General features: G+C 42.6%; 1 protein-coding gene across 2 annotated transcripts in view; it reads left to right on the forward strand.

Annotated features, from left to right (window-relative positions):
• Nucleotides 1–26,927, forward strand: part of LOC142490408 (retinal guanylyl cyclase 2-like) — a 140,568-nt gene that overhangs the window by 74,664 nt on the left and 38,977 nt on the right. For both annotated transcript variants that reach the window (XM_075592666.1, XM_075592667.1), the window contains exons 13-18: nt 1,853–2,016; nt 12,975–13,167; nt 15,456–15,630; nt 17,532–17,630; nt 19,200–19,294; nt 24,788–24,873. In XM_075592666.1, coding sequence (XP_075448781.1) covers nt 1,853–2,016; nt 12,975–13,167; nt 15,456–15,630; nt 17,532–17,630; nt 19,200–19,294; nt 24,788–24,873 — 812 coding nt within the window. The remainder of the gene's footprint in view (nt 1–1,852; nt 2,017–12,974; nt 13,168–15,455; nt 15,631–17,531; nt 17,631–19,199; nt 19,295–24,787; nt 24,874–26,927) is intronic.

The following is a 26,927-nucleotide window of genomic DNA, read 5'->3' on the forward strand; positions in this document are numbered from 1 at the left end:
GTGAAATGCGTAGGGCTGGGCTTCATCCTTTTGCATCCAGGGAGCTGAGAGAAGAAACACGCACTTCCTGTGAGTGAATACCCAGACACCAGACCCGAGAGTGCAGAGAGATGCCATCGTTCAAGTGAGGCGGTGAGAAAGGAGCACTCTGGCGCACGGCAAGCGTTCAAAGATTTTAACGATAATATTTTCAAAAAAGGACACTATGTAAGTGGATTTCTTACTGAGTGCCATTTATATATAACATTTGTTTTATTTGTCTGCACTATTTGTCTTCTCTCTGTTTTCCCGGGAGGGTCAATCAGACACCAGTGTATGAAGATTCTGCCACAGTTTTGAAAGACTTTTGATTTTCTGGTAAAACTGTATGTGATAATCACTCCTATTTCACCTCATTCCCAAAGATCCAACAGCTTCCAGTACCTATTGCACTGTGTGCTGTCTTTTTCTTTCTGAGTACCCATCTGCGCTCCCCTGTTTTGCGTAATGTACGATTGGAGAAGAATTGGTGGAACAGTTCTTTTTAGGGGTTTGAGCTGCAGGAACATTATTTATTTATATTTTCTTCTATATTATGCACTAATATATTTTATATATTTTTTCTCACATCTAAATAATTATACACAGTTCACTATTTCATATCTCTATCACATCACTTGGTTACACTTTCCAATTCATTCTAATGCACTTTAATTTGTATCACTTGTGTGTTTGAAAAAGACACAGTTTTTTTCTGTGTTCACTGTGTGTGTGTGGGGAGGAGCGCCATTTGTAACACTGTTTTCACTATAGATACTCAGGGTTGTTATGTTTCTTCTTGGCTGGATCTTTGATGTGATCTAAGATTAAAGCTCTGAGGAGCTAGTTATGACTCAAGACAAATCGTGCCTTGGTTTAAATAATTATTTATTTTTCTCTGAAATAGGGAACCAATTGAGGATGTTCAATGAAATACAGTATAACCATAGGATGGAAAGCAGTCACTGCACCATCTTTCCACCATTTGACTTTTTACCCACTGCGGTATGCCCAAATGCACCTGCAGAACAATGATTCCTAGATTGTCCTTAATTTCATTCTGTCTCCCAAAATCTCACTTAGATTGTAAACTTTTTAAACATGTAACTTTTTATAAACCATTTAACAATATTACAAACAGTCTAAAAGCTTATTTTGCTGCTCCGGAAATTAAATACTAATTGCATTTCTCAGGGGCCTATGAAGGTCCTTATTAAAGAGCCAATAATGAAAGGCGGAAGGGGCTTTGCTTGGGCAAACTCTTGATGAACACAGTGAGCAGCCAGGGGAAATCAAACCCCTCCCAAATCTCAGTTTACCATGTTTATAAATTCACTTAAAAAAGGATTTCCACATATATATGTACAGGTAAAAAGACATCAATCACCCAGATTTAACCCCTTATACATGTCACTGTCATTGGCTCACTTTGCAGAGGCTGCTTCTTTAGGATAATACACAGACAGAGCTCAGTGCACATCCAGTGAAACTCATACACGGTACAGTGCCTAAATATATATGTATAAATATCTATTAAATAAAATGGTCTTTTAGTTTAACATATTTGGCCAAAATTGTTGTAAGCCCCTGAGCAACTGCATGGCAGACCACATTTCCAGGGGTCCCTAACACTAATATAAATTCTTAATAACCTGTGTAATACCAGGATAATACTTTAGGATAATGATGCTTTTCTCCCATAGGTTACCTATACTGCAATCAGAATGTTACCATCCAATCCTTGTTTGTAAATGAAATGTTTATATTACAATATATACATGGGTGGGACATAAACTAAAATTGCAGCAATAATGAACCTGCATGTTATTTTCAGTTTAAAACCATCAACAAAGGCAAGAAAACCAATATTATAGACTCGATGTTAAGAATGCTGGAGCAATACTCGAGTAACCTGGAAGATTTAATCAGAGAAAGAACGGAAGAACTGGAAATCGAAAAGCAGAAAACAGAAAAACTTCTATCCCAAATGCTGCCTCCGTAAGTATTATTCATTTCACACTGGTGAGACCCAAAAGAACAAAACAGCTGTCGGGTTTCCAGGATGGGTTTCTGTAACGCAGGCTGTGCTGAAAACAACTGTAAAACAGCAGGTTTAAGCTTATAGGGATACATGTTACAATGATAAGAAGCTAAAAGTGACACACTGAGTGCTCATTTGCATGTCATTACCCAGAATCCCTGGGTGCAGTGGAAGCATTGTATGCTGAGTGACAAAAGGGAGAGGCAGGTTTGTGGATCTGTCTGAGACGTGAAAGTGTGTTTTAAATCATTGCTGTGTCTTTGCCAAAGGAATTGTATTTTGTTAATAACAAATGCCAGAAAAAGAAAACTTCTGAACTGAGATAAGGTATTCAACATGCCGCACTTTGTAAAACTGTGGCATACATCTAAAGACATAACTTCCAACATTGTTATGGAGAAACCTTCTATTAGCCCCTTTGCTGCCAGTAGGTTTAATGGGGGCCATTGCAAAGAGATGGAAAAACGGGCTTGTTAAATGTGCAGTTCATGCCACGTTCATCTAAAACACATTTGTTTGGTGGTTGTAGTCAGTTAACAACCCTCTATATTATACTGTTTACTATTATTTTACTACTGTTTATATTGTTGCTATAAAATGAATATAGGGTCTATTCCATTTACTGAATGTACAGTAATGTTATGGTTGTCCCACAATGTCATTTTCAATGACATCCATGTAGCATCTACAAACAGCCTCCTCCTTATAGTTTCAAAGTAGATAAGCTGATATGGGTTAATTTTGTGCACTGGGCTTTCATACAAGATCTCTAAGATATCAGGTCCTACTGTTTTTATAAGGTTTGCCAAGTCCTCATCACTAGAGATCTACAAACTGGGGCATTTGTGCAAATACTCACCCAAGCATTGGCCACGTAATATGCATTCGAAATTTAACAGGAAAATCTGTGGCCTCCTTCATTTTCCAAACCAGGAAACAAAAGATTCCCATAAGATGCACTCAGAGTTTCCTCCTACTTAAAAAAAATACTGTTTATTCATTGTTAATAAGGCATATCAAAAAGTACAAATTAATTCTTAGGGCTGCGACCTCTGTATTTATATAAGGCAGGAGTGGCCAAATCCAGTCCTCAAGGGCAACCAACAGGTTAGGTTGACTGAGCCACAGATTGAGCCACCTGTGCTGAAGCAGGGATATCCTTTAACCTGACCTGTTGGTGGCCCTTGAGGACAGGAGTAGGTGTCACCCCTGATATAGGGTTATGAGTCAGCCAATATAATATCAAATATACAGGTGGTCCCCGCTATCCGTCAGTCATCCATTGCACGGATACTCCAATGCATCATAATACAATCCGCCGAACGCATTATCCTACGTCGGAATTTATCCGACGCTCAACGCCGCGGATTAACATTGGATTTGCAATCTGATATTTTGCTATCTGACAGCGGTCTGCGGGATGGGTTCCAGCGGATAACAGAGGACCCCCATTTAAATGAATGGAATTATACTATGAGCCATAATACTGGCAAGTGGCATTACAAGTTGACTGGCTTACTATTGCAGGCGTAAATACATATATAGTTGACAGTGCTGGGAGAGAGAAGGAAGAAATAAAGAAAATAAATTGTCTCGGAATCATCCAGTGTCAGTGAAAGGTGCAAGCAAAGAGATATAAAGTAGATACTCGATTATATAAAGACAAGTCACTTTGAAAGGACAGGGGCACAGACAGCAGGAGGCAGCAGCCATCACAGCATGATACTAAGTAACTGTGTAGCTAAATATATCTATTATACAGGCATGTCGGGCATACTGTCAAGCAAACTCTCACAATCAACCAGTTTGCAACACTAGTCACTTTAGACATTTGACTTTTGTCTTTATATAATCGAGTATCTACTTTATATCTCTTTGCTTACAACTTTCACTGACACTGGATAATTCAGAAACAATTTATTTTCTTTATTTCTTCCTTCACTGTCACAGCACAGTAAATTGTATATATGTATGTGAACCTGAAATAGTAAATCAGTCAACTTTTAATACCACTTGGCAGTATTATGGCACGTAGGATTATTCCATTCACTTAAGAGTATATTTGATATTATATTGGCTGCCTCATACCCCTATTTAAATACATAGGTCGCAGCCCTAAGAATGAATTTTTTTATTTTTTATTCCTGACTCCAGTTTTTGATGGTGCTCTACTCTTCTCGCATCTACTTTTTATTTTTATATGCCTTATTAGTTTATCAACAATTCATTAAAAGTTATCTTTTAATGTAGGAAGAGTGCATCTTATGGGAATCTTTTGTTTCCTGGTTTTAATAAACTATACTATTCCCAAGAAAGAAAAGGCAGAAAGAGCACTGAGCAAACACAAATAGTCTTTATTTAAAGCAACCCCAAACTCAGAGGTGACACACAAACACATAGGGGGTGATGCACTAAGCAGTGATAAGTGCTTTTAAGTGAGATAACTGCCTTTATAGCGTGATACTGCCTGCTGTGAGATTCACAAAGCAGTGATAACAGTGCAGTATCGCGCTATAATGGCTACTTAAAAGCACTTTTCACTGCTTTGTGAATCTCACAGAACGCAGTATCGCGCTATAAAGGCATTTATCTCACTTAAAAGACTTATCACTGCTTTGTGAATCTCACAGCAGGCAGTATCACGCTATAAAGGCTTTTTATCTCACTTAAAAGCACTTATCACTGCTTAGTGCAGGACCCCCATAATGTGAAACATATAGGACACAACTTAAAATGTCCAAGGGACACAGAACTCTTAACAAACATTAAATTAAAAGTTTAACTTACAATTGGCCAAAAATGGGAGACAGCCTCAGGAAGCCTTGGTTCACACAGCCAGGGATCGTAGATGTAGGTCGGACCAACACTAAACACCCGCGCCGCCAGGAACCTCTATCCCACAAGGTGTGTGTCTTTCTCACTCCAACAGATCCAAGACGCAGCCTCACGTGACCTCTACTAGTTTCGCATGTAGTGCTTCATCAGACCCCCTGAATGGTACCGGATCACATGGGCTTATAAATATAATCATTTTTGAGTCATGGCCAATACCAATAAAACAATTTTCCCTTCCACTAAAACCAGGAATGAAAAAAGTACTAAAATCATTGTCACGGTACAGATGTAGCAAGACTTGCTGTTCTCGGTGCCGTGATTTTGTCTGTTCTGGTGCGGTTGTATTGCCGCTACAGATCTCGCAGCACCGAGAACAGTGAGCTGCCCGGAAGGATTATCTCTATGGGGTTTCATGCTTTTGAATGGGACCCCGCAGCATTAATCCTTTTGGGTCATCTGCAAGAGAATACAGCTACTCACCTTTCAAATGAGCAGCGCAGCCATCTGCATCCCGTCTCTCTGTCTGCGGCCGTGTCCCTGCAGCACAGGTAAGATGTACAGTAGGCTGTGTTTCCTTCCCCTGGATAACATTGAAGTCCTTATATGGGTCTCTACAATATGCGGGGAGGCTATATATCCATATTTGGTCATGTTATGTGTTCTGCCCAGTCCGCTTGATGATGTAGAGCCCCATGTAAGGACATCAACATCATCCAGAGGGAAGGAAACAGAGCCCTGCATCTTACCTGCACTGCAGGGACTGCTGAAGACAGAGAGACAGGGACACGGCGGCAGAACGGCTGTGCAGCTCATCTGAAAAGTGAGTATCGGTATTCTCTCCCACATCAAAGAAAGTATTAACGCTGCGGGAGTCCCATTCAAAAGCATGGACCCCAGTAGCGGTAATCTTTCCTGCTGGCAAACCTTGCTGCCCAAGGAGGGGCTGTAGTCGGACTGAGGTTTAAAGCATTTTTTCCACGACCCCAAGGATAGTAGATCTTGCTACATCTGTATTGCATTAAAAAAACTGCAGTTTCTAAAAACAGCCACAAATGGACTGTACGTGGTAAAAAGAAAGGAGACATTTATGTTTTTTCATGAGTAGAGGGGATTGCTGTTTTAAAACATTATGGGCAATATTTATTAAGCAGTACAATACACTTTATATCCAGATAGCAAGGTTCTGATACTCCTTGATAAAGTGCAGGATGCACGAAACATGTAGGAGGTCTCTACACCTCCGTTTTTCAATGGACGAATAAAGTTAGATTTTTTACTGCAATTTTGACCCACTCTCTTGGCTTTGTGCTACATCTCTTGGATGCCAATAGACTTTATAACCCATTTGGCTCAAATGGGCTGTAACCTGTCTTCTATCGCCTGAAGATTGTGCTCAAGCCTTGTGGCAGAAGAAGGCTTAGTAAATATGGGCCTGTGGCGAAAATGGGGGTAATCAACGCATTAATAAAGGCAGTGGGCTCGGCTGGTTACCCCTATTTCGTATTGGAGATGAAGGGGTTAATATTATATGCTGTTCCCCTTTTAAGACTGCTAATTTAGGAACGGAGTGAGCCAGCACCCTGATTTTTTTTATGTGCAATCCCCCCCCCCCCCGTACACACATATTAAAAATATAACTTTGTCATAAGGGAAACATATATTTTTGATAAAGTGCCTTCTGTTGCAGTTAACATGTACCTTCAGGATGCTATTTTTTTCTGCCTGCCTTTGTAAGGCAGTAGGGAACAAATGTTATGCTTAGATGAAAGACCCCCCCCCCCGGTTGGGAGATGCCGATGCGTCTAGTAGATGAAAGACTCCAGATTCTTAAAGTGTCACTTAATCAGGATGTTTCTGAGTAGCAGGTCCTGTTACTCAGCCTGGATATTTCACACCTTGGGACCAAACTCCAGACATTGCATCCCCAGAAATGAGTGGCCCCTTTTTACTTAGCAGTGCTACCAAGCTGCTCACTGAGCATGCTCAGAGTTACCTGGGCTGGCTGTAAGTTTTGCCCCTGTGACATGGCAGGTTCTGATAGGAGGAAGATAATTCCTTGCCAATGGGATGAGGCTAATGTATCCCTTCACAGGCCCTTGTCCTTAAAAAGGCCTGTACCCCTCATTCCTGTGTTGTTGCTGTTGCTGTTACCTGATTTCTTCAAGCGGATAAGACCTAAGTACAGCGGCTACGATTCCAGAACGCAAGGGGTTAAAAACATCGCAACAAGGAAACTTGCCCTGCTTCAGGATTTTGTTAGCCCTGGGGATTCCAGCAAATCCCAGAGAACCAGAAAAGACTTTGCCCATTCACAGAAGGATTGGACTGGCTATTTATTTGGCAATTTGCAAATGGACTACATTTTAAAGAACAATCTTCTGGTGCTTTGGCACCTTTCTGGACATTATCCTCTGTTTCTCTACCCGTGAGTGTAATTATTAAGTTTATTCTGCAGTTGTCGTGTGTTTGCCTATCAAGGGAATAAATCTCAGTTTATTTTGCTCAACCTGTTCTGCTCAATCAGGATCCACGAAATATAAATGTGTTATTAAGCGCGTCTCCCGTGACAAGCGTTTAAAACTGGTGGCAGCTGGTGAGATACTGATTGAGCCTATATTGCAGTTTTCTGTAATATAGTGAGGACCTTGTAGATTGCAAGCTCCTCAGACAAGTGGCAACTTACACACACTTCCAAAGAAGCACGAGATAATTCACTGGTCTCTGGACCTATACCCCAGTGGCACCATGAGTCCACGCTCAGGAAGGTTTTGTACCTGGAACCGGGCGCAGATAGTGGAGAGATGTGTGGGATACGGGTTCACGACAGACGGTCGGTCAAAGAGTCAGCTAGAGGAGGACTTAGAAGAATATGAGGGCAGGATGGGCCCACCAGCTGCTGTGGCAGCAGACAGTACTCAGCCCGGAGTGCAAGAGATCTCTCCAGCTCCGGGGCTGCAAGGACAGGGGAAGGATGTCAGTGACCGCCTGGAAGAGGGTGGCGTTGGGCCAGGGGTTGCAGATGGATCAGTCGCTGCGGCGACCGGACTTACTACCTCTGGACTCATTGCACTCCTCACCGCCTGGGGAGAAGGGCTTAGCTATGAACAGCGACTCGAGCTCCTGTCAACAGCGCTTGGAAGGCCCCCTCACTCCCACCTTGTCAGCGGGGAACAGGACGTACCCAGAGTAACTGCTGTGGAAGCAGCAGAGCCAGCAAATGAATATGTAACCAGCAGAGCATTGGTGAGCAACGCAGCAGTCCCCAGAGAGGCAGCCATTCCGGCTAGGGGGGACCTGTCTGCACCTCAGCGGACTCCCAAACATACAGTGGGCAGTGACACGCCCTATACTGGGGAGTTCAAGCTTGAGAGACGGTGCTATCATTGCCACAAGGTGGGCCACATCCGGCCACATTGCCCGGACCGTGAGCGGTCTGGGGGACCCCATCAGGGGCAATGTTCACAAGCTGCAGGGCCAGTAACCCAGATTGGGCTGGCCCACACAGAGGAACAGAGCACAGCCATGGAGCCACAACCAAGAGGGATGTCCCAGGCAGATGCTGCTTTTGTCACCTCAGAGCCAGCAGCAGTGAGCAGAGGATGTCCAAGTGCATCAGTCGAGATGCAGCCTGCTGATGTCCTGAGCAGGCACCCACGGAGGGTTACCTTTGGTGACCGGCAAGCAGGGAGCTTGCCAGATTTGGGTGCTGCTGTTATTCTGGTGCAGCCAGAAGATTTGCTCCCGGGCACCGGGGTGCAAAGAACCATGCCTGATGGAGGGCTGCGGTCCTTACAGGGTGCCCAGATCATTGTGGATGGGGGTGCCAATCATGGCATGAGGGAGGTGGGGGTTTTGTCCAGGGAAACTGCTGAGGTGCGCCTTAGCAATAACCTGGAGCCTGTGATCTGTGTGGTTGCTGCGGAATTGCCTGCTGTTGCGGCGATTCCTAAGAGCCTGTCATCAGGAGTCACAGCCGAATCAACCTCTGTCCCCCTGCATTTGGGACCAACGGTTCCAGTGGCCTCTGCGGAGACCAGACAGGTAAGCCAGACTACTGAGTCGCGACCAGTGACTGACTTACTGTTCCCTTTACCTGTCCCTGTTACCCCTGACTTAGAGACTAAGGGTGGGAGGTTAGAATTAGGGACAGCAGATAGGGATGCGGTGAAAGCTGACCCCAGCTTAGAAGGTATGGGACTGCGGGCGTCCGAGTCCTGGGAAAGCGGAGGGTCAGACCACAGGCTGTGGCACCGCGGGCTCTGGTGTAGGGAGCCAGGTTCTACCGGGTAAGCCAGGGGCTGGACAGGTAGAAGACTGCTAGTGGGACCCAGGGAGGGTAGGCAGCAATTGTTGCAGGTAGCCTTCCCCAGTCCACTAGTGGGGCATCAGGGGGTCACTCACATGAGAACCCAGCTGTTGCAGCCTTACTTCTGGCCGGAGGCAGCAGGGGCAGTGGCAGACTTTGGCCACCCCTGGGATGCCTGCCAGCCAGAGGGAAAAGCGGGTGATTATGTGCAGATGCTCCTGAACCTGTTACCAGGAATGGGGAACATGTTTCAGGAAGTAGCTCAGGCAGTGCCAGGCCTCTTAGGTAGGATAGGGTTTCGTAGGGGGGTCCTAGTTGAGCTAGGGGCCAGGGGAGGTAGGCAGGCAGTGGCAGAAGCCGGGGCTAGGGTAGAGCAGCCTAGGGTCCTGTTCTCAGACAAGCTGGGCAGGGCACATAGTACAGATCAGCCTGTGCTCCCAGGGGATCTGCATCCTCTGCATAAGAATACCTATGGAGTATCAGCAGAGGTGGCAGACAGTGTAGAGAGGAAGGCAAAGGGGGAGTCAGTCTTCAGCCTTCAGAATGGCCTCTATGAGTTTTTCAGGGTGCCATTCAGGATGAGGAATGCTCTGGCTACCTCCCACTGCCTGGTCAGGAGGGCACTAGAGAGAGTGCAGATGTATGTGGGAACATACAGGGAGAGGATAGTTGGCTTCATGCAGATCAGTGGTTTGTATCCAGGACAGGTAGCAGCAGTGCTAGCCAGGGTTAGGGAGACAGGGAGGACCAAAGTTGATCACATCCATATGCTCAAGGAGGACATAGCTCTACCAGATCTCCTAGGGGAGGCTAGGCAGGGAGGTACCATAAAGCAGGGGGAGATGGGGGCTCAGCTGAGTGTCAGGCAGAGAGCAGATGCCAGGGCTATGCTAGAGCAGTACAGGGCTCTGTTCACGGACAAGCCAGGGAGGACACACATCACTGAGCACCCAGTGCTTACAGGGGATCTGAAACCTCTGCATAAGCACGCTTATAGAGTGTCAGCAGAGGTGAAGGGCAGTATAGAGAGGGAGGTGGAGGAGATGCTGGCCCTAGGGGTAATTGTACCATCCCAGAGCCCTGGGGCTTGTCCGGTAGTCTTAGTGCCTAAGAAGGATGGGACCACCCGGTTCTGTGTGGACTACCGACAACTCAATGCAGGGACGGTTTCAGATGCCTACCACATGCCCCGCATGGATGAGTTGCTGGATGAACTCGCGGGGGCAAGGTATCTGACCACCAGGGATCTCAGTAAAGGGTACTGGCTGATCCCTTTGACCCAGGAGGCTAGGGAGAAGTCGGCTTTCATCACTCTAAGTGGCCTCTATGAGTTCTTAGTGATGCCATTTGGGATGAAGAATGCACTGGCTACCTTCCAACGCCTGGTCAATCGTTTGCTAGAGGGCATGCAAGGGGTTGCAAGGGCTTATCTGGATGATATTGCTGTGTTCAGTAACTCCTGGGAATCACACTTAATTCATGTAGTGGCGGTGCTAGCCAGGATTAGGGAGGCAGGTCTCACCTTAAAACCCACCAAGTGCTTAGTAGGGATGGCTGAAGTCTTATACCTAGGGCATAGGGTGTGTGGAAGGCACCTCAAGCCAGAACCAGCTAAGGTAGAGGCAGTAGTGCAGTGGCCCACTCCCAAAACCAAGAAGCAGGTCATGGCGTATCTAGGCACTGCAGGCTACTATAGGAAGTTTGTTCCCCAGTATAGTGCCATTGCAAAACCCCTGACTGACTTGACCCAGAAGCGACAGTCTGTGCTGGTAGTCTGGTCTCCAGCCTGGGAAAAATTTTTTCAGGCTTTGAAGACTGCACCCATCCTTGCCGCTCCAGATTATTCCAAGAAGTTTCTGGAGCAGACTGATGCCTCAGACTTTGGCATTGGTGCTGTGCTCAGCCAGGTGGGGGAGGTCAGGGAACCTCCAATGATGTTTCTGGGCCGCAAGCGGCTGCCCAGAGAAGGAGCATATGCCACTATTGAGAAGGAGTGTCTGGCCATAGTATGGGCGCTAAAGAAGCTTCAGCCCTCTCTGTATGGCAGAACCTTCATTGTTATCACTAACCATAACCCCATAAGTTGGTTACAGTGGGTGTCGGGAGGGATTGCCAAGCTCCTGCGCTGGAGCCTGGCCTTGCAAGAATGTGACTTCACCATTCAGTACAAGAAAGGCAGTGAGCATGGGAACGCTGATGGCCTCTCCCGGCAGGACAATCCCCAAGACCTAATGACTTCAAAAACCCTCAGGTCAGCCCAACCACCAGAGGAGGTGGCCAGGGCAAACCTTGGGCTTTGAGTGGGGGAGGTGTGGCGAAAATGGGGGTAATCAACGCATTAATAAAGGCAGTGGGCTCGGCTGGTTACCCCTATTTCGTATTGGGGATGAAGGGATTAATATTATATGCTGTTCCCCTTTTAAGACTGCTAATTTAGGAACGGAGTGAGCCAGTACCCTGATTTTTTTTATGTGCAATCCCCCCCCCCCCAGTACACACATATTAAAAATATAACTTTGTCATAAGGGAAACATATATTTTTGATAAAGTGCCTTCTGTTGCAGTTAACATGTACCTTCAGGATGCTATTTTTTTCTGCCTGCCTTTGTAAGGCAGTAGGGAACAAATGTTATGCATAGATGAAAGACCTCCCCCCCCCCCCCCCCCGGTTGGGAGATGCCGATGCGTCTAGTAGATGAAAGACTCCAGATTCTTAAAGTGTCACTTAATCAGGATGTTTCTGAGTAGCAGGTCCTGTTACTCAGCCTGGATATTTCACACCTTGGGACCAAACTCCAGACATTGCATCCCCAGAAATGAGTGGCCCCTTTTTACTTAGCAGTGCTACCAAGCTGCTCACTGAGCATGCTCAGAGTTACCTGGGCTGGCTGTAAGTTTTGCCCCTGTGACATGGCAGGTTCTGATAGGAGGAAGATAATTCCTTGCCAATGGGATGAGGCTAATGTATCCCTTCACAGGGCCTTGTCCTTAAAAAGGCCTGTACCCCTCATTCCTGTGTTGTTGCTGTTGCTGTTACCTGATTTCATCAAGCGGATAAGACCTAAGTACAGCGGCTACGATTCCAGAACGCAAGGGGTTAAAAACATCGCAACAAGGAAACTTGCCCTGCTTCAGGATTTCGTTAGCCCTGGGGATTCCAGCAAATCCCAGAGAACCAGAAAAGACTTTGCCCATTCACAGAAGGATTGGACTGGCTATTTATTTGGCAATTTGCAAATGGACTACATTTTAAAGAACAATCTTCTGGTGCTTTGGCACCTTTCTGGACATTATCCTCTGTTTCTCTACCCGTGAGTGTAATTATTAAGTTTATTCTGCAGTTGTCGTGTGTTTGACTATCAAGGGAATAAATCTCAGTTTATTTTGCTCAACCTGTTCTGCTCAATCAGGATCCACGAAATATAAATGTGTTATTAAGCGCGTCTCCCGTGACAGGGCCTACATTCCATTTCCTTGATCACTGTAGGAGACAGAGGCTATGAGATCTTTGATGTTTCTTAAAGCATTGAATACAGTTATGGAAAGGAGAACGTTACTCAAAGTATCTTTTGACTTTATAATTTCAGCTCTTGTTTTTCACTTCCTGTTATTACTACCAGCTATCAGATATCAGTATTTACTGTATAAATACATGTTGCCCGTGCAACATACAAGTGTACCAGTTTTGTGTGGTAAAGCTGATAAATTGGAAAGTAGAATTACAACATCGTCTACGTCACAGACCCAATACAAAACTGTTGTTGTGTTTTTCAGATCTGTAGCTGAAGCCCTAAAAACTGGGGCCACAGTTGAACCAGAATATTTTGATCAAGTTACCATCTATTTTAGTGATATTGTTGGATTCACTACAATATCAGCCCTCAGTGAACCTATTGAGGTGGTTGACCTCTTGAATGACCTTTATACCCTGTTTGATGCTGTTCTTGGCAATCATGACGTTTACAAGGTAAGGGGGCAAGGGCTAAATTGTTACTCTTTCTGCACCAAAATCGATTGAATTGCTACAAATTGCATTAAATGGGGATTGCTTCCACACAAACCTATTGCTGCATATTTAGTTTATTCTTGTGCTTCCTTTTGCATTGCCCTTTTAAAATATTCATGATAAGAAACAAGAACTGTGTGTGATGTTCAGAAAAGAATAGAGCTGTTAGTACTGTGTTACCAGTCACAGCACAACCCCAGTGATATTGGAAGACAGACAGCAACAGCACACCATGCCACACACTTATGGAATGCACTTAAAGACTCAGTCCCTCCTAGGACCAATGAGTGCTAATGCCAGTGACATGTAAAAGGGGTTACATCTATGTGATTGAGGCATTTTCTACCAAACACAGATACCTATTTTTAAGCAATATTTGAAGGTTAGTTTTTTACATGGGGTTCTGAGACTTGAGTGTTTGGTTACTTCTGGCTAATGCCTTTTCTACAAATCTACTATGTGTTCAAGAAGAGGGCACAGGCAAAACCCCCATGCCCTGTCCTTCCTTTCCTTCATGGGTTCCCTGATTAGGACATAGGGGGATTTGATTAATTAAGACAATTTGATTGTCCAATCCTTTAGTACACATTGTTTTTGGTCATCTTAAATAGTCACTATTGTTCTCCCAACAAGAAAAGGGGATATATACATAATCCCAGAACATTTTCTTCGGACCCTGACTCTGAGCTCTGATGAAATTTGTTGAACCAGTAACTCAACCTATAATGCAGACAGGATATCCGACCAGGACAGGAGACTGAACTTCATAAATACAGTATAAGCTCTGCAGATTACTATTGTGTTTATGTGAGTGCTCTTCCCCCTTTAATTTTTGTTCCCTTATTAGTAGAACAATAGTGACTGTTTGTAAGTTGAGTGTTTGAACATTTTTGGCACTTAAATGCTTTTATCGCTCCTCCACCAATTGCTATTATAGTTTATAGATATTTATTTTCGGTCAGCTACCAGGATTTGCACCTTTAAGGGCATTATTCTATATATTCTATATTGTCAGCAGCCAGTTGGGCTGTTTTGGGCTGAAATATCCTAGTGCCATCAATTGTGATTCTCAGCCCCAAAAAAGCTACAGTACTTTGGACTACTGTATATACTGTAGGATTAATTTATTGGACCATGGGCTCCCTTTGTCCGTTACATGCTTAGTCCAAGAACAACATTCTTCTCAAGAATAAATGTGGGTAACTTGTATTATTAAGACCCGATGGGGGGGGGGGGAGGCAGAAAATAGAGAAATGTGCCAAGACACATTTTTATTTTTACTTCTTTACGTATATACATTTCCCCCCAAACCTGTCAAATGTTTATCAACACAGCTTACAAATACCAGAGGACTGTTAGCAACAATTTTACTTTAAACTATAAATAAGTATAGATATATGATAAAATATCTGTTGTCTAAATTTAGCATAGGTTGAACTTGATGGACGGAAGTCTTTTTTCAACCTCATCTACTATGTAACTATGTAATTGCATTAGGAAAATTAACAAAATAGGAAAGTTTCCAGCACCCAATAAGGATACAACGAAAACATGTAGGGATAAGCCAAATAAAGTTTAATATCGTGAAATTTGTGTAGACATATATGCACACTGAAATTTGTTAATAGGTGAAATGTGTATTGTTCACACCAGTATCAAGTGTGAACAACGTATGTAGAAAAATAACTGAAGGGAATACAACATGAGGAGAGGGAGGAAATCAGGGTAAGGGAAGGATTGGGGGGGGGGGGAAGACAAGGAAAAGAAGGGGTACAGGAAAATAAGGGGGGCAACGTTTCGGGGTTGAGCCCGTTCTTCGGACCTGTTCCCAGAGATCCAAGAGGTCAGTGGTACTTCCCTTAAATCTTGAGATAAAAAACCTCTGTGACATTAAGGAATTATATATGATCCCTACACAATACGCAAAATCAACTCATAGGATCTCTGATTATCAACACCTGAAATAGGTAACATATAGCACAGTCAAAAACAGTATCAAAGCCCCGAAACACAGCCCAAAAATCAGAGAAATCAAAAAATAAAGTTTATCGGTTTCAAGCAAAATGAAATGGTCTGAGCCAAAGCTTTTGAAAAAGAGAAATAACGTTACGTCTAACGAGATAGCTCTTCTCCCTCGTTGTCCAGCGGTAGCGCCTGGTCAGTTGCTGCACAGCGAGTGTATTAGGAAAATGTTGCAACAATGTTTAAAATATTCAACATTCATTTTTAAACGATGTGTATTTTTTCAGGTAGAGACAATCGGCGATGCCTACATGGTGGCATCCGGTCTTCCTAAAAGAAATGGAAACAAACATGCTGCTGAAATAGCCAACATGTCTCTAAACATCCTCAGCTCTGTAGGAACCTTCCAAATGAGACATATGCCTGATGTACCGGTCAGGATACGAATAGGTTTGCATTCAGGTATGCTACATACATTAATATGCACCATTCTATGGTGGAGGTTTACTCGAGTCCATTGCTGGATAATAATGCATCCGATCTGGCATTAACTGCTATTGACTTGAATGGCACTTGACACCAGATGGGGTGCGATGGGGTGCATTAACCCTCAATGGATTGCTCACATAGTCATAGTCTGTATTGGGAGGCAAACATGCTGAATGTAAATGGCAGCAGGACTAGGCAGAATGCGGATATTTACACATTATTGTATTAAAACCATTATTAATATACCGTACTTGTATTCATATTAAGATATGGCTAGCAAAGGCCCTTTCATGAAGCAAGTGGTATATACAGTATATCATGGAACAAGGTAGCATTGATGTCCAGAGACTCAAACTTTGTGTAAACATCGCCTTAGGGCCAATAATTTCAGAAAGGGGATGTGAAGATCATTAACAGACACACTGCAGATGGAATCAGTTCCCTAAAACATTCACACAAAGTCATTTAACAATGGGTAGAAAGTGATTTTTTTTCTTCCTTCCGCTAGAGAAAAGACTAATTAAAGATACACTCTCTCTCTAATTTTTGAGTTGTCAAAACTGGTACCAAATACAGAAAATTCTTAAAGACAGTGGCTAATAGAAATCAGTCTCTGTTGGGATGATTCATGAAGCTCTAATTGGGGGCTACGGACCTCAAGAGCCGTTAATTCCGGATCAAGCTCCGATCCTCTTATTAGATTCCAGGCATACTGTACGTTCTGCTTTACTGCTAAATTGTCAATAGAACACGCAAATAATTCTATTTGGCTGATAATGTTCACACATTCATAAAGACTTTAAACTTCATTGTGGGTGAAAGTTTTTTTTTTTTAATGAATGACTACTTATTTCTTTTTATTGTTAAGTTAGTCACCAGATTTGCACTTTCATATGAAGAAAAATAAACACCAGCAACGGACCTGATTTTCAAAATATTTAAATAATTAATGAAAGATTAAGAAACAAAGCTCTATTAAGAAACTTAGACCTCTATTGCCTATAGCGATATAATTTAATCACACTTGCTCTTTTTCTTTTTTGGTCACCTATTTCTCTATGGGCTTCTATGAATTTTATATGAATCACCCCAAAAAGATATGAACAGATAATAAACAGCTACAAATGTGGCATTACCTGGCTCTGGTGTGTGATTCTCTATCTGTTATTTTCTAGATTCATATAGGAATGTCAGTGTATAGGACACAAACACAATATTATATAGGGGGACGTATCAACGTCTCCCGGATCTAAATGAGGGCAAACATAAAGCAAACTATGCCCCAGATTTACCGAAGAAAATTCATTACACTGAAGGAATTGACATTTCTTGCGTTGATTAATCTGATGCATTTGTTTCTTCATTTTTACCGTGGTTTTGCAGCACAGAGACTGATACATATCCCTATGTAACAAGGCAAATGTGGTACTAGAAAACTGCACCAGATGTATCAAGGAAAGAAAAATCCCAATTAAATCTATAGGGATTTTTTTGTCAAGAGTTTCACCACTTTTCTATTGATAGACCCTTTTTAAATGGATACATCTGGTACACTATTTTTTCACCAAAGAAGAAAATAACATGGGTTTCCATAGCAGTATTTTTTTCAATTGATAGACCCGGTACCGTGTTTTTTTGTTTTTTTAACCTTGTTTTATGGGGGGTTATATTTCAGGGTCCCCCTCCCACTGTAAAACCATAACAAAATGCACCATATTTATCAAAGAAAACTCCATGGCTGTTTTGCAATGTGTTGTTGGTCCCCTGGCAGCAGCGGGCTGAACAAACCAGTTTGCTACTATTTTGGGTTATTTTCTTCCACTTTTAAAACAATTGGCAGTGTTTCATGGGATTGTCTTCTCCCTTTATACCAGGGCCATGCGTAGCTGGGGTTGTAGGCCTTACAATGCCACGCTACTGTCTGTTTGGAGACACGGTGAATACTGCTTCACGGATGGAATCCACAGGACTGCGTAAGTCATTCTGAAGATCGCTTTCCACTAATATCAGCCTGCTACCTCTTCTAATGCTCTATACAGTGTTGATATGAATATAGCATGAAAGTGGAGAAACCTCAATGGTAGTAGAGGTTTCTCTTTTAACTAGGCATGATGCCTCAATAAATCTTTTGTTATTTTTCTCTTTTTGGCCTCCAGTTCTCTTTCTTTTTCTAGCAGTGCTCCCTGCCTTTTTTTTTATTTTTTATATGAATATAACAACCTTTGCACCATTTAATATTACATTCTCTACACTAGGAATATTCTAGTTCGTTTAAACCACATAGTAGTTACATTACTTAGTAGTCGTTTACCTAGAGATAGGGAGAACATGAACTTGGAAGTAGGTTTCCTGATTTTGCACAGACAGTTATAACAATAGCATGTTTCCTTGTACTAGTCCAAACTACAAATATCAGAACTGTTTTGTGGGGCAATCAAGGGATACATAGTTTTGCCACCTTTTATTGAGGTCTGGCAATTTTCCTTCATGTAGGACACAGTATAAATTTGGTAGAGCAGGAACCCGCTGAAAGGGTCATCCGTGACGTGGCTGCAGACCAAAAGATTGAACTAAATGAGTCTGAACCATATAAAATATATAAATGAACTAAATAATGTATCATTTTGTATGAACATTGGGACTTCTTTGTTTACTGTTGTATATTTAAGGTCACTTTCCCAGTAGCATTCCAGTTGATACTATTTTCGATATAGTTTATATGATTCTGTGAATTTGAGTTTTTGAGCTCACAAAAACTGTGTATGTGTAATTTTTTCTGGAGATCAGCATCACACAACACTTCACCTAATGGTTACAAATGATTACTCAGGTTATTTTAGGGATAATTATGGCAAATCTAATTGAACACGTATGCATTAAATAGAGAGATATTGAAAACATGGCATGTTGTTTGTTATCTCACCCCTTGAGTGCCAGAGGGGTCACAGTTCCTGAGTACCTGAGTACCGGCACAGTGGAATCACGTGACCGTTTTCAATAGTGGTCATGTGACTGTGGCGGCCATTTTCATTGAAAAGGAAGAGAGGAGTCCTCCTTCGTTTCCCTACTGTGCAGGTTGCTTCAGGGCTTCATGGAAATGCAGGATGTGATCAAACCCATTAAAAACAGACTCTTTGGGCATGACGTAGTTACTACATCATAGTGTCACTGGAGTGTCAGTCCCTATGACATAGTGACTACGTTTGGTGCACTGAAGGGGTTAAAGCTCAATTTTTGTTTACTGTTCAATATAAATGTATTTCTCTCTAGGGTTGTGGCACAATTTTTTTTTTGCCATACAAAAAAAATCAGTGCATAACATTACAATGAGAGATGTTCAAAGTCTGGGAACCAATTTGTTTTGCGAAAATGATTACAAAGCAAATTTGAAGACATTCACACAACTTTGCACAACTGGGGTTAAGTGACCTTAATATACTTCCATTTTCAAAAATCTGCTGTGAAAGGTGCAGTTATTTGGCAAAACGGGCACATTGTGAAATCAAATAAAGAGGAATATATTGTTTATCTGTCTCTTGTAGCTTACAGAATCCATGTCAACCAAAGCACAGTAGCAACACTTCGCACTCTAAATGAAGGTTATAAAATACAGCTTAGAGGCAAAACAGAACTAAAGGTAAGTCTTACAATTTGCCAGAGTAGCAACTGCCTTAATATACAGCTATGCATCTTAGGGAACTAGAATATATATAGTATGTAACACTATTTATTAAAAGTACAACAATTAATAAATCCATATCTAAAAATAGTAAGAAAAATAAAAAAAATGTGTGACCAAGACTAAAATGGAGCTTTATGTGGAACACATTAATCTAGTAACGACAAAAGTCTAATATAACAAAATTGTGATTTGATTGAAAACTGGGTTTTAAGGAAACTAAGTGCTGTAAAGATTCTGCTCGATCCGTGCCTGGTTTTGCTGCCAGTTCAGGTTTTCCAGACTGCCTGCCCTTTTTCTGCTCGATCCGTGCCTGGTTTTGCTGCCAGTTCAGGTTTTCCAGACTGCCTGCCCTTTCTGTTCAAACTGGCCATTTTGTGTATTGGCAGCTTGCTATATAAGGCTGCACTTCCTGGTGGGAGACGCCAAACAAAATTCTGTTTGCTGCAGCTCCGTTTGATTTTTGCTGTCACGCATTACCCTTTTGCCTGTTTTGATTTCCTGTTGCTGACCCCAGACTGTGACCCCGACCTCGCTGCTTTCTGCCTGCCCCGACCTTTTGCCTGGACTTTGCACCACTGCCGTCTGCCCTGACCTTTTGCCTGTACCCTGGACTCCGCAACGTTGCCACCAGCCCTGACCCCTGCTTCCATACCGACTACGGATACTCTTACAGGACTCTGTCCCTGGGCTGTAGTCGGTTCATTTGCATCCCTACCTCAGCTCTGTGGGTCCGCTTCCTGATTTGAGACGAGTACCGTCACAAGTGCATAGGGTTTCCATATACAGTTTATCATAGTGCCAGTAAGATAGATATAATCGGCTGACAAAACTGGAGCGAAATGTGCGTAGGGGCTTCCTATAATGTAACCTATGACATGTTGGGACCAGCGACGACCATGTGGGACGCTGGGTAAAGACAATGCTGAGGAACAAAATATGCATGGGAGAAGCGGTGCTGGTTGAGCCATTTCCTATGTGATCTTTTTCAGAAATAAATAATAATTTAGTTGTACACTTTTGAGAGAACAGGGAGGTGAAAGTGGATGGTAGCCCGGATCCTGTATGGGCTCATAGATTCCCCACCTCTGTTATATTGCTACAGTACCGACACACTTTATTCGAGTGTGGTCGGTACCGCAAGCCGGGAAATCTCCCGGCTTGCTAGTGGCCGCCCCGCGGTCACGCGTCTTCGGGAGCGTGCGCCCCCTGCACGCGCGTCCAGGGGCTCCCCGAGGGAGCCCTGGTGTCCCGCGATCGCGGGACAGCGGCAGGGGGTTCCGGGGGACCCGGCGGACCCGGCAGCGGTAGGGAGAGCGCCCCGATCGGAGGGCGCTCTTCCGCTGCTTCGGCGCGCGCCCGTCACTCTCGGGCGCGCGCCAGGCTACTGCTGCGGCAGAGAACGGGCAAATGCTCGAATAAACTCTGCCGCAGCAGTATCTTAGATTTGAGTTACAGGTATTTTGGTCTTCAAGGTGGAAATTGAGTATGAAGTGCTTTGCTTGGACTTGTTGCTTACTGGCACTATGATATATATGGAAAGCCTGTGCACTAGCATTTTATTCTCCCTACGACAAGCTTTCAATCAAATAAAATGTTGTATCTCCCCAATAGATTTGTGTAACTGCTTGCCATACATATATGTATGTATATCTTTATTTGTATAGAGCTATCCACGTACATACTGTAGCGTGTTACAGCAGTAATACATGTGACATAATAATAGGAGACAAAATAGGACATAAAAAGTCCAACATAAAAGTAAACATTAGCAAAAGGAGAGCTTACAATATAATTGGTAAGTAGGGAGAGTTTACAGAGGCAGTAGGACGTAATTTAGTGTTATTCATGGACTTATAACTCCATTTAGTCTTGATTCCACATTTTTTATATTTTCTGCTGTTTTTATATGCGGATTATAAATGAATTAATAAAATATTTAATAAATATTGTTATATATTTTTTCCATACTGAGTGTGTCAGCAAATGGAACATTTTATACCTCTGTGAGGATGTGTATAATTAGGTAATATGTTACTTAATATTAATTAGCTACTAAATAAGTGATACTGTATTACCTAAATGTGATATCAATTTACAGGTACTGTATCTGCTAAAAGCAAAAAAGAAAATGAGGCGCAAACGCCCTCAGGAAAAACACTCTGGGGCTTATGCACAAAGCTTCGACAAGTCACTTATCGCTACCATATCGCCAAAAAAGCCTTCTGCTATTCAGTAAGCCCCGATAAGTCGGCGATAAGAGAGGTTCTCGGCAAATTTTTGTTGGCGGAAAAAAAAAATAACCAAACGCTCGGTGATAAGCCACTTATTGCCAGCTTTCAAACTCGTGCAATTCTAGTAGCTTATCGAGGCTAATTGCCGCTCTAGAATTGAGATTTCCTCTCAAAATTGTCTCGCCAGGAATAGTTGGCAAGAGGTGGTGAGAAGCTGCCGATAAGCGGCAAGACGTAACTTAGAAAAAATAATGCATGTTTCCTGCATCGGATTGATACCGGGAGTCTATCCATTAATATCAGCACCGGAGACCCCCGGCATCAATTCGATGCAATAAAAATGCATCTACAGTCAACTTCATTACCTTAGCGGCTAACTGCTAAGGCAATGAAGGGGTTAAGAAACCACAGCAGCTTTATTGGGGGAAGAGGGTGTGAGTCAAGTGGGTACTTGGCCCTTCATTCACCCCCTCTACCCTCTATAAAAATTACAATATGTACTTCTCACCAATACACAACCCACCCTCTTTGCCCCCACATAAAATCATAAGTTAATTGTTTATACACAGGATTGATACCAGAGGCCAGCGGGTGTCCCCATGTGGTCCCCGTGGGTGTCCACAGGGCTGTAGTACCAATCCTATTGTAAAAAAAAAAAAATTTGACATACATTTCAATCAATACACCTCCCCCCCAACCACCAAACACACACAGTATAGTAATGGGCAAAATAACTATTATCCAGATATGGATAATATCTCATTTGCCCATTATTAAATCAAACATTAGCCAGGCAGCATAAATAAAGTAAATAAAAAATGTTCTACTTACCCCTCCCATAATGAAGGGTGTCCTCGTCAGCATACTGTAGGGCCATGTCCTCCATTGCCAGGAAGAATACAATAAATAATACAATCTAATGGCCCCTAACCCCTTAATCACCATAGCGGTTACTAACGGATATAGTAATTAAGGGGTTAACCCCCATCCCCTGCTTGCCACCCAGGAGGCCTAACCAACCACCCCAGACCCACTATACCCACCCTGTTCCCATTGATTGACATAGTGGTACATCATACCCATATAATATGGGCATGGTAAGCCACTATAGCACTCAATGGTCACCCTAATAAAAAAGCATGAAGGAAAAATTAAACAATAATCAAACATATACACAAGCACATTAGACACTCGAGTGTACCACCAGCCCCCAGACACCCGCAGGGACCACCTGGAGGCCCACGGACACCTGTGTGGACCACCCAGGGATACCCGTACACCCACGGGGACCACCCAAGGACCCCCAAACATCCACACGGACCACCCGGGGACCCCGTTGGGGCCCTCCGTCACCCACAGGGACCACCCAGGGAACCCCGTGGTGCCTCAGAACCCCGCTTCACTCACCCCTTCTGCCCTCAATGAAGCAGCTATTGTGCCTTATCCCCGTCATTGCCTTAGCAGCTATCCGCTAAGGTAATGAAGCTACCTTAATATAATTTTTATTATTAGTGTGCGGGAGCAGGGGGTCTCCTGAGCTGGACCACATTGATTTCAGCCTTTGGGACTCCCTGCTTCCCGAGATACAGGCCCCGTTATGGTGTGCCGGTATCTCCCATGCATTGAAATGTCCCGCGTCACGTGACCGTGGGAATCAAATGCATAGGAGATACAAGCACCCCATAACGGGAAGCAGGGGGTCCCCGGACCTGAAATCAACACGGTTCTGCTCCGGAGACACCCTGCTCACGTATACTAGTAATAAAATGTAAATGAAAAATATATATTTTCGGGCGAGATTTGCACAGAGAGAGGCAGTTCTCTCTCTCTCTGCATCAGAAAGAACTCGCCGGTGAGCCCTTTTCAGAGGGGCGATCTTCACGTCGCCGACTACTCGCCATTTTTGCAAATGTTGGTGTCACTGGAATCCGGGACTTTCTGCATACCGTGATAGCAACGCTGGCAAAAATGGCGATTTAAAAACACTGACGATTTTTTTTTATTGGAGCTTAGTGCATAGGCCCCTCTGCGTCAAATAAATGTGTTAATAAAGGTGAACACCCACACTCCCAAAACACAAACGGTCCTTCCAGGTGCAGGAAAAAACGCCAAATTACCTAGTGAGAAAAAAGAAAAAGAAAAAAGGGCTTAGTGTGTAATCTGTTTTAATGCCGACACGCATCAGAATGCATGCAATCCACTCACAGAATAGATGATTAAAACGAGCAGTGGGTGTTTCCACCAGTGGATTTGGCCTTTTGAGAGAGGCGATCATCACGTCGCTGGCTACTCGCCCGTTTTGGGAATTTTGCTATCACAGGTAATCGAGGCTTTCCGAATACCGCGATAGCAACGCTCAAAAAACAGGGCGCAAAAACGGCCCAGGGATTTTTTTTTATATGAAGGCTTATAGAATAGGCCCCTAAGTGTAGGTGTTTTGAACAAGTAGTCGATTATGAGAGTCTTGGCTCGTATACAATGCCTACTCTCAGTGCAGCGGGTGGTAATTTGCGACTCCAAAATGGGGGCAAAAGACTTGGAGCTACTCACCTATAAGTGAGGCATATGAGAGACCTAATCATTCAGCGGCATAAGTCAAAGGAAATACCCGCTAAGCTATGCCCTGACCTTATAAGAGACAGCAACTAACTCAACATTGTAATGAGATATCAAGCTCTTTATAATAATGAAAATCATCCCTGTATTGTGATCTCGGCTCAGGGTTCTAGATTCAGGATTTTAATGAGTTTTTAATGTGAGTTTTGGGATTTCAATAAAACGTTATTATTATTATTTTTTATATTTTCGGGGATTTACATCAGGAGGTTTCTGAGTGCATGATGTTGGGTTCTGTTCTCTTTCTGTGTATAAACCTACCATTTCCTTAGTCACACCCCTCCTATGCGTATACTTTCTAATGTAAATTGTGGGGTGCGGGGCACCCCTTTTTATATGGAATATTTTTTTTTCCTGCATACTGGAAATAATTCTTAATGCAGAGAAAATCACAGATTTTTATTTAGTCAAATGATATTGTTGTTTTCAGACAATTATCCATCGGACATTTCTGCCATTAATAAATAGACCCCTATGAGTCGCAAAATGTTGCAATTAATTCCAACGCCGTCCTGTAAATCATATTGTTTTTGTTTTTTCTTCTTTTCACCCAACAATAACCCAACTTTTTTTGTATACTAATGAAATCTTTATTTTCTAGGGGAAAGGCATAGAAGAAACATTTTGGCTGGTAGGAAAAGATGGCTTTACCAAACCTTTACCAAACCCTCTAGATGTAAAGCCGGGGTAGGTACATCCTGGTTGTAATAGCTACAAAGCATTGTACGAACATCACAAAATGTCACATTTATACATTGCATTTATGCTGCATCACAGGAGACTGTTCAGTATGCCGCGAAGCTGTCTTCTTCACCGTGCTGGGGAACATTTTAGCCTGATTCAGCAGAATGGAGCTGAGCTCCACCATAGGGAAGACGTAGGCGCTTCACAGCATATGGAATAGGGGCCCTAGCGTCTTATGCCAACCCCTCTGAGCTTTCTCTGTGGCTTTTTTACCAGTTTGCTTTTTGCTTAGTTCCTTTACTTCCCTGTGTTTAAACAAGTACACCCTGGTTTCTATATTTTTTATATATCTGTAGATTTCCAAAACTATATAATGACTCATATTTATTTTAATATAAAATTCAAATGTATTTTTTATATAACTTTAATACAAACATTAACGTGTTAGCACCCATACATATACACACAGTTTTTCTCTCCCTCCCCACATAATTTTTTTTGTTATCAATGAATGTGAAAAACCTTGAATAATAACAGGTGTATGGGTTTTAATCAAACACTAACTTAACCGTTCCTATTTGACTTTCTAGCAACAGTGCTGAAATATGTTAGCTACTTGCTTATGCACTAATAAACAGGCATGTATAATAAACACTAGCATAGCAACGTAGAAAAGTTGGATTTCAGCTATCTTCATTAGTTGTTGTCTTTGCATATAAAGCACCTACTTTAGCAAATGTAACCTATATGTTGTTATAAAATTGTACCGTGTATTTGGATTAATGTCAACTTCTCCAGAGGTATTGCTTTTATGGAACTCAATAAATCGTCTTTAATAAGGTAATATTTCAGTGCAATATAAACAGCTTGCAGTGCTTTAAACTGGATGATTGGATCCGAGAAACTGTATAACATGCTAAAAATAATACAACAATCATCATAAAAAGAGAAATGATTCTCTAAAACAAGAATTTTAAATAACGGTTCTGCAAATGAATATAATAGCAGAAACATTTCCATGTAAATATGTGCTTAGAGTAATGTATTAGTGACCGTCTGACACAGGTACTGTGTAGCAATGGAATATTGATGGTAAAGTTATATTTTAAAAAAACTTCCTATGCACAATTGTAGGCTGGGAGGCAATGGGGAGTTAAGCAGAATGCAGTTGTGTTTTTATTAAATACCCCTTTTACAGTTTGTAATCGCTACAATGTATGTTCAGAGATTGATTTCCTATTTTAATGTAAACAAAAGTAGGGAAAAAAAGGTTCAGAAAGCCAAGCAATTATTCTGCGTTAGTGCAATAAATGTCATGTCACGTCATGTTTCATAGAAGTCATCTCACAACCACTGACCCTGGCCCCTTGCAGACGCACTTACCAGAACACCCTCCTTCTTTCATTGGGAGTTCTCCCCACTTACCACTTAGATTGTAAGCTCCTCAGGGCAGGGACTCCTTTTCCTTTTTTTTTTTTTTTATGTCTGAAGCTCTTATTCCCATTGTGTTATAATATTATATTACGTGTATTGAAAAGCGCGGTGTACCTGGAAGACGCAATATACATAAAGATATACATACAGTACATGCATACATACATACAGTACATACTTACATACAGTACATACATACATACAGTACATACATACAGTACATACATACATACATACATACATACATACATACATACATAGATGAAGAGGTTCATTTTTACTTTCTGTATTAAAACATTTCATTTTGATAACCCACGTAGGGAAAACAGTTGGTGTTTTACAGATCTTCTTTTTAGTCCCATAAAGGCAAGTGACCAAACATGAATGTCATTCATTGCATGGAACACGGGACTGTCAGGGTAAACATATTCAAATATTGTAATCCCTAGGCTAATAGTAAAGCTTTACATCTATTGGGGGGGGGGGGGGAGAGTTGATATTGAGGTAAGGGTGCTAAGCATTCTTTTAATGGAAGTTCTCACTCAACCAAAATGCAAGTGATTATTTTTTTCCCGACACAGACTTAGGGCCATATTTATTAAGAAGTGCAACTCCAAGGCACC

The sequence above is a fragment of the Ascaphus truei genome, chromosome 3 (genome assembly GCF_040206685.1).
Source record: "Ascaphus truei isolate aAscTru1 chromosome 3, aAscTru1.hap1, whole genome shotgun sequence".
In the NCBI taxonomy this organism is placed as follows: domain Eukaryota; kingdom Metazoa; phylum Chordata; class Amphibia; order Anura; family Ascaphidae; genus Ascaphus; species Ascaphus truei.